The sequence below is a fragment of the Cucurbita moschata genome, unplaced genomic scaffold, assembly GCF_002738365.1.
Source record: "Cucurbita moschata cultivar Rifu unplaced genomic scaffold, Cmos_1.0 Cmo_Scf00005, whole genome shotgun sequence".
Classification (NCBI taxonomy): domain Eukaryota; kingdom Viridiplantae; phylum Streptophyta; class Magnoliopsida; order Cucurbitales; family Cucurbitaceae; genus Cucurbita; species Cucurbita moschata.
This window is the reverse complement of record NW_019268521.1, coordinates 4772928-4781557: the sequence shown is the minus strand read 5'-3', so window position 1 is coordinate 4781557 and position 8630 is coordinate 4772928. Positions and strand designations below refer to the sequence as shown.

The window sequence follows — 8630 nt, the reverse complement described above, 5'->3', positions numbered from 1 at the left end:
CATAGATTAGTACTTGACACAGTCTTGTTTTTGTAGGTTAGAAGTTCGGATTTTTATTTCTCAATTTGTCGTATTAAAACAAAAGACAAAACTAGCTGTCAACTGTCTCTTCAGCCATTCTTAACGTGTAACGTGCTCAGTTTTAATTGTTGTTTTAAAATTTACGAGATTCTACTGTTCCTCCTAATGTCATAGTCAATACAACGTGACAACACAATTTAAAAGAAAATCAACTCGTTTTTCGTTTTTTCTTTATTCATCCATCGAACTGAAGTATTTCAGGACGGACGTTTTATATTTAGAATAATGAGATTGAAATCAAGTCGTCAAAATTACGAAAATCACCGACCTAGCCAAGCCGCTAAACGTGAATGGGCCGTCCGTTCATCGGCTCAGCAAAAGCACCGTCTGTCGCGTTAACCTTTCTAATATTATTTTGACCACGTCACTTTGTACTGTTTTTTTCTAAAGTTAAAATCTGAAAACCACGCGTTGGATTAGGCGCGTATTAAATAATTGCTTCCTCGAAGTGCACACAGTTAGCGAAAATTGTCCACGTTGCAAAAGAATAGAGCGAGTGTGTAAATTCAACTACTCTCAGCGATTGGAAATTCCGGTTGTTTTATGGCGCCTCCGAACTCAAATCTCCGTGGTATTTTCGAAATATGTTTGAAAAACAAGGGTAATCTAATCTTTCCTTTAGAGGAAATAGCTTTATTTGTCATATTTTTCCGTTTAAAAGGAATTTTCTTTTTTTTTTTTCTTTTTTTAAAAAGAATTAAATCGGTATTTCACTGAAGTCGTGTCTTCTAAGAACTCTCAAGTGAGCTTTGAATCTCGACCGTCCAATTTAAGAGGATCAATCTTGGCCGTTGATACTCTCCATGTTGGCCGGCGGAATTGTGAGCTGCATTTAATCATCGAGGGCGCGGAAGCAGGAGAGCGCGATTGGCACAATAACATTCCAATCCAACGGTTAATATTACGACACGTGGCGGACCAGAACACTTCCATTTTCATTGTTTTTTTCCCAGATTTATTACACTCATTTCCCCCCCCTTTTTTTTTCTTTTTGTTATTTTCGATATTAAACCCTTTCTCGGGGAGAACCAAAAGAAACCCTAGCTTCGTCCGTTTCTCACGGTTAAAATTAAAATATTAGGGCAAAAATTCAAAAATTGCCAAAAATTAATTGGGGAAATTGTGGAATCTATTAGGGTTTCGAACGAGATGGCTCGGATTCAAGCCCTAATTTACCTTTCGGGTTTATGATCGATACCATTCGTAGACGAAGGGATTTTTGTTCGCAGTTCAATCAGTCGAGGTAGGTATATGATTTTCGTTGTCTTAATTTTTTTTTTTTATGAGTTTTGGTCTATCCGAATCCATCCGAGATTACTATGAATGCATGGATAATTGGATGGGATCGCTCTGCGCTTCCGTTTGATCAGAATTTTTGTTGTTGTTGTTTTTTTTTTATTCATTTTTGGCGTGGGTTCGGTGATACAGATCTGAGAAATGTTTATATGCATGTACAATGATGGAACATGAAAATTGGGGGTTTCTGGATTGGGAGTTTTCGTTTGGGGAAGTCGATGGAAAATAGCTTAGGAAACTCACATGGTACTGATACACCGAAGAAATCGAGATCTTTGGATCTCAAGAGTTTATACGAATCAAAGGTGTCCAAAGAGGTTCAGAATAAGAGATTAAAGAGAAAGGTTCGGGCAGAGGATGGTGATGAGCAGAAGACCGAGAGGAGAAATAGGAAAACGGTGTCCCTCAGTAATTTCAGTAGTATTTATAGCAGGAGCAGGAGGTGTTTGGATGAAGTATATGATGCTGGGCTAGGTTCAAGTGGGCATGATTCTAAGAAGGCCCTGAAGTCAGAGTCAAGAGAAAAGTTAAATAGCAGTAGCGAGTTTAACAAACTTCCACTTATTTTAGATGAAAATGTTATGCAAATTCCTAAGCGTAAGAGGGGTGGTTTTGTTAGGAGAAAAAAATCTGTTGATGGTCAGATTTTGAAACCATATGGGCAATTGGATGGTAAAGCTGGTATTGTGGGTCAGATTTCTAAATCTAGTGCCAAAGATCCCAGTGATCAGGTGGAATGCTGTAAGACGAATAGAAAGACGGGGCTTAAAAATTCAAAAGAGAAAGGGCAAAATGGGTTAAGCTCAACTCGGCATCTGAAGAAGGGAGATGGACAGGTTGATCAGTTGATTAAAGTAAATGAATCAAATTTCACTTTGCTTTTGAAGGAGGAAGGTGAGCACATTGATCATTCGGCTGTAAAACCTGTCAGTTTGTCCCCCAAAAAATCACAAAGGAATGTCAGGAAAAGAAAGATTTCTGCATCTGGGAGCAAAAGTAATTCAAAGGAGGGCGAGGCGTCGATATCACATTCTACTAAGCGACGTGATGGCTACCCGGAAGAAGATGAAGAGAATCTGGAGGAGAATGCTGCCAGAATGTTATCTTCAAGATTTGATCAAAATTGCACTGGGTTTTCTTCAAACCCAAACGGTTCATTGCCACCAGCAAATGGGTTATCCTTCTTGTTGCCTCCTGGCCACCATATTGATGGTCGTGGTCTTAAGCCTGGTTCAGAATCTGCATCAGTTGATTCTGCCGGCAGAGTATTGAGGCCTAGGACGCCAAGAAAAGAAAAGAAAAGCTCACGGAAAAGACGCCATTTTTATGAAATTTTTTTTGGGGACTTGGATGCATTCTGGGTATTGAACAGGAGGATCAAAGTCTTTTGGCCTTTAGATCAAATCTGGTACTATGGGCTTGTGAATGACTATGATAATGAAAGGAAGCTTCATCATGTCAAATATGATGATCGTGATGAAGAATGGATTGATCTTCAAAATGAAAGGTTCAAACTATTGCTGCTTCCTAGTGAAGTTCCTGGTAGGGAAGAACGTAGGAAGCCGGTGGTGGGAAGTAATCCTGCTAATAAGAGAGGGAGACCAAGATCCAGGAAAGGAAAAGAAACTGACGCTGCGATCCTGGAGGATGATTGCAATAATGGTAGCTATAAGGACTCCGAGCCAATTATCTCTTGGTTGGCTCGATCTACTCAATGTAGTAAATCATCTCCCTCTCATAGTTCAAAGAGGCAGAAAACTTCCTGCCTATCTTTAAAATCGGGGTCCCAGGCAAATGAAAAGCCAGCAAATTTACGTGTTAAATTTTCAGGATTGCCAGAAAGATTAGGAGATATGGATAGGTTAGAGAAATCTGCTTCAGAAATCACCACTTGTTCTAAGACAAGCAAACTTCCTATTGTATATTTTAGGAAAAGGTTTCGCAACATAGGCACTGAAGTGTCCCTTAAGCGTGGGACAGACTATGCCTATAGAAGAAAACATGCTTCATTTTTTTCTAGTGTTGGTAAAATTGATGATTTGGAAGAACGAGATATTTCTCCCAGAAGAACGCAAGTGCATAGGTTGCTATGGTGTGTTGATGATGCTGGGTTGTTACAGTTGGCTATTCCAGTGATGGAAGTGGGACAGTTGAGATTCGAATTAAGCATTCCAGAATATTCATTCCTGAATGTCACTTCTTGTGCTGAGACATTTTGGCTATTCCATCTGGCGATGTTCATCCAATATGGTACATTGACGTTACTATGGCCAAAGGTTCAATTAGAGTTGTTATTTGTGGATAATGTGGTTGGGTTGAGATTTCTCCTGTTTGAAGGTTGCTTGATGCAGGCAGTGGCTTTCATTTTTCTGGTCCTGAAAATGTTTCGGTCACCCGGTAAACAGGGAAGGTATGCCGATTTTCAATGTCCCGTTACTTCTATCAGGTTCAAATTCTCCTGCCTTTTGGACATCGGAAAGCAGCTCGTGTTTGCTTTCTATAACTTCTCAGAAATAAAAAATTCCAAGTGGGTTCATCTAGACTGGCGGCTGAAGAAGTATTGCATAGTCGCAAAGCAGCTTCCATTGACTGAATGCACCTACGATAACATCAAACGGCTTCAAAATAGCAAAAGACAGTTCCATACATCTCCATTTCATTGCCAGTCTTCCTCTGTCAAGGTAGCCGTTTCGTCTATATTTTTTCTTTTTTGTTTCTTCTTCTTCTTCTTTTATTTTTGGTTGTGCTACCAACGATATTGTTGTCCGAGCACGTTACACGAATTTCTAATGTATTTTTTGCTTTCTCTTATCCTTGTTTTACATGATCTTCCAATCCAAGGCCAGATATTTCATCTTGTAGTAATTCCTTCAGTGTTTCTTCTCTGATCAGGTCAAACAGAAGATTAGTAGTCTTGGTATCAACCTCAAAGGAGCTGCATGCGTGAGCAATGGTCACTCTAATTTGTGCTCCAATGAAATGAAGAGAAACTTTCCTGCTTTTGCTCTTTCTTTTACTGCTGCACCTACCTTTTTCCTTAGTTTGCATCTCAAGCTGCTAATGGAACAGTGTGTTTCTCATTTACGTTTGCAACATCACGATTCAGTTGAGCATCCAGAAAATTTTGGCAAATTGACTGTCGATGATGTGTATATGGATGACTGTACTAATAGTCTTAGTACCTCGTCAAAGACGTCTGATATCTGGAATTCCTGTGCTCAGTCAGATCTAGGGACTGGTATCTCTGATGGTGAGGACGGAGATGGGGTACAGTCCTCCCAGTATAAAAGGAGTAGTCTTGTTGTTGCTGAAACTTGTGCAGGGTCTCGGGACTCAAACAAGACTAGAAATGATGTCAAGAGGCGGATGCGATCATTGGGAAAGAACAAATCAAAGAAAGTAATTCTTTTACCTAATGTGGCAAGATCTGATAGAGATTCATTTTTGAATGACCTTAGTGTTGAGGTTCCATCATTTCAGCCTGTGGATGGGGAGTTGCACAGTGCTCAGCATTCTATGGATATAGCATGGAATGTGAATACTGGCATCATTCCCAGCCCTAACCCAACTGCACCACGAAGCACATGGCATCGAAATAAGAATAACTCACCATTTGGATTGGTTTCACATGGATGGTCAGATGGAAAAGATTTTCTTAACAAAAGTTTGGGAAATAGGACGAAGAAACCCCGAACTCAGGTGTCCTACTTGTTGCCTTTTGGAGCTTTTGATTATAGCTCAAAGAACAGAAACTCTTACCCTAAAGCAATTCCTTTCAAGCGAATTAGAAGGGCTAGTGAGAAGAGGTTGGATGTAGCTAGTGGATCCCAAAGGAACTTAGAACTACTGTCATGTGATGCAAACGTGTTGATTACACTTGGTGATAGAGGGTGGAGAGAATGTGGGGCAAGGGTGGTATTAGAAGTCTTTGATCATAATGAATGGAAGCTTGCTATCAAACTTTCAGGAATTACCAAATACTCTTACAAGGCTCATCAATTTTTGCAACCTGGATCTACAAATCGGTATACACATGCTATGATGTGGAAGGGCGAAAAGGACTGGATTTTGGAGTTTCCAGATAGGAGTCAGTGGGCAATCTTCAAGGAGTTGCACGAGGAGTGTTACAATCGAAACATTAGAGCAGCTTCTGTTAAAAATATTCCGATCCCTGGTGTTTGCTTGATAGAGGAAAATGATGAACATGTAGCTGAGGTTGCATTTATGCGGAATCCTTCCCAGTACTTCCGGCAGGTAGAAACAGATGTTGAAATGGCTTTGAACCCAAACCGTGTCTTGTATGACATGGACAGCGACGATGAGCAGTGGATCAAGGAAAGTTCTTCGGAAGTTGGCAGTAGTAGTGGCTTGGGGGAGGTTTCAAGTGAGCTTTTCGAGAAGACAATGGATGCATTTGAGAAGGCTGCATACTCTCAGCAATGCGATGAGTTCACAGATGATGAGATAGCAGAGGTGATGAATGAAACTCTGGTTTCAGGTTCGACTAAAGCCATCTTCGAGTATTGGCAGCGGAAAAGGCGGCGGAAGGGAATGCCTTTAATTCGGAATCTTCAGGTAGCGTTTTGGTCTTTAAATTCCTTCACATTATGAGTCCTCTGCATTTTCTGCTCTTCCTCGCACGCGCTGCTGCTTTGATAGAAATAATTATCGAAAACGAAATTGGTAACAGTTATTGACTCCATGAGAGCTAAAAAATGCAAATGAGGTAGAGACTGATATGCCCCGCATTTATTTCGCATAAGTCATTCATTATCTGTTGGAGAGGGGAACAAAACATTCTTTATAAAAGTGTGGAAACTTCTCCTTAATAGATGCGTTTTAAAACCGTGAGGCTTACGGCGATACGTAACAGGCCAAAGCCGACAATATCTATTAGCGGTGGGCTTGGGCTGTTACAAATGGTATCAGAGCTAGACGCCGGGTAGTTTGCCAGCGAGGACGCTGGGCCCTCAAGGAAGGGTAGATTGTGAGATCCCATGTTGGTTGGAGAGGGGAACGAAACATTCTTTATTGGAGTGGAAACCTCTCCCTAACAGATGCGTTTTAAAACTGTGAGGCTGATGGTGATACGTAACGGGTCAAAACAAACAATATCCAATAGTGGTGGGCTTGGTCTTGGGCTGTTACATCGTTTTTTTCCATATCTTTCTTCTCTCTCTTGCGGTTGTTGATGTCCAGTCTGTTATGTTAGTGGCATTTTCTTCTTTTGTGAACAATATGACTTGTTTGCACATATATTTATATTTTAAAATTGACACTACAAAAATGCATCTTGTGCCTTTTCCAGCCGCCTCTTTGGGAGACCTACCAACTGCAATTAAAAGAGTGGGAGTCTACAGTTAACAAAAACAATACCAATTTTTGCAATGGATATCACGAGAAGGCTGCATCGGTCGAGAAACCACCTATGTTTGCATTCTGTTTGAAGCCCCGTGGCCTCGAAGTCTTCAATAAAGGCTCTAAGCAAAGGTCGCAGAGGAAGTTTTCAGTGTCTGGTCATAGCAATTCTATTGCTTATAATCAGGATAGCTTTGGTAAATTCCATTGTCCATTTTTACCCGTTTCATTTAGTTATTGAACTCGAACAACTTTACGTTGAACTTCTTTCGTAGTTATTTGACTCTTTCGACTTGGTTTATCAGGTAGAAGATTGAATGGGTTTGCCTTTGGGGATGATAAGATGGCCTATGTAGGCCATAACTATGAGTTTGTAGAAGATTCTCCTTTGATTCACACGTCGCCCAGCTTATTTTCGCCACGACTTGAAGGCGGAATTTTGAGTAATAACGGATTGGAGAGGAGTTTTCTACCTAAACTTCATAAGAGCAAGCCCAGAAAGTATGGGGCGTGGTCATCTCCATATGACTCTATGATGGTATCTTCTTTCAATCAGAGAACGATCGGTAAGAGAGATGGGTTAAATAGGTGGAATAACGGTTATTCCGAGCGGTCAAGCCCTCGACATTATCAGCTTGATGAATCCCAAAGGCAAATTATCGAGCAACTGGAAGGTTCCGACCTCAGTGAGTTCAGGCTCCGCGATGCATCTGGTGCTGCTCAGCACGCACGCAATATGGCTAAGCTCAAAAGAGAGAAGGCGAGACGATTACTTTACAGAGCAGACCTTGCAATTCACAAGGCAGTGGTTGCTATCATGACTGCCGAAGCAATGAAAGCTGCCTCCCAAGACGACGCCAATGGCGATGGATAGAAAAGTGAAAAAAATCCGAAACCTAACGACCACAACTTCCTGCGATTGCTCGATCTCACTGATTTGCATCTAAATGACAAGCGGAGTAGCTTCGACAACGACGACGATTTTGTTAGTGAAGGGCCTTGTTTACTCTTCTGTCAATGGTATACAGTACAGCCCCTTTTTACATTAATGTGCAGATTTAATAGCGAACTTCTGACACGACAAAAACGAGCGGGGTACGTTATGAGAATTTGTTGCTAGAGCGTCCGAGATCCACTTCTGACACGACGAAAGCGAGTCGTAAACGATGAGAATTTGTTGCTACAGCTCTCTTCCCAGATCCAGAAGGAAGGGTTTTTTTTAGGCCAGCATGATTGAGAGGGATCCTCTCATTTGAGTGGCAGAACATTGTAGTGATCAGGTTTTTAGGGTTCCCCCATATTTGTACAGTTTTCAGCTCTCCCCATATCACCTTGTTCTTTTGTTTCACTTTAAAAGCTCCCCCTTCTTCTGTCTTGTTCCATCCATCAAATGAGCATCTTAGCTTCAATAATACATCATCATCTCTTCAATGCCATTCCATATTCTCTCTGTAAATACATATTCTACTGTTTATGCTATTACTACTCTGATGATCCTTCTCACAGACCTTTTTTTTTTCACTATTTTTTAGTCAATTCTTCACTTTTTGCAAGTTGTTTAGGGTTTTCTTAACTAATTCTTTTGTGTTTGGCCTCTCCTCTTAGGGAAACGAGTTTTTAAATTGACGCAATCATAAATGGATTATTGTAAATGATTTTAGCCGTCTCTTTTCAGATGAAAATAAATGTCATGAGCGTGTTAAGATCCTGAAGCTACTCGGTTAGAGATGTACGACCGTGATAGTATCAGAGTCACACAGACTGTGATAGTTGATATCAAAGCCACACTTTGTGTCTCTAGTTGGACAAGAATGTTGGAAAAAAGAACCTAAGGGTTGAATTCGTCACAAGTGCATGAAGAGTGTCAGTTTCAAGGCAGAGACGGTTAGAGATGT

The 8630-nt window shown here is 40.8% G+C and overlaps 1 protein-coding gene across 2 annotated transcripts; it reads left to right on the top strand.

The window, feature by feature from the left end:
• The first annotated feature begins 1087 nt into the window (after positions 1 to 1087).
• On the top strand, positions 1088 to 8240 carry LOC111442838. Of its 2 annotated transcripts, XM_023080385.1 has the most exons (5): positions 1088 to 1324; positions 1510 to 4058; positions 4270 to 5952; positions 6686 to 6932; positions 7041 to 8240. In XM_023080385.1, exons 2-5 carry the CDS (start codon positions 1548 to 1550, stop codon positions 7607 to 7609), a joined length of 5010 nt encoding a protein of 1669 aa, XP_022936153.1. In that variant the 5' UTR covers positions 1088 to 1324; positions 1510 to 1547; the 3' UTR covers positions 7610 to 8240. The 2 variants fall into 2 exon arrangements, with proteins under 2 accessions (XP_022936153.1, XP_022936154.1); XM_023080386.1 differs by lacking the exon at positions 1088 to 1324 and having other exon boundaries at positions 1331 to 4058.
• Positions 8241 to 8630: the final 390 nt, after the last annotated feature.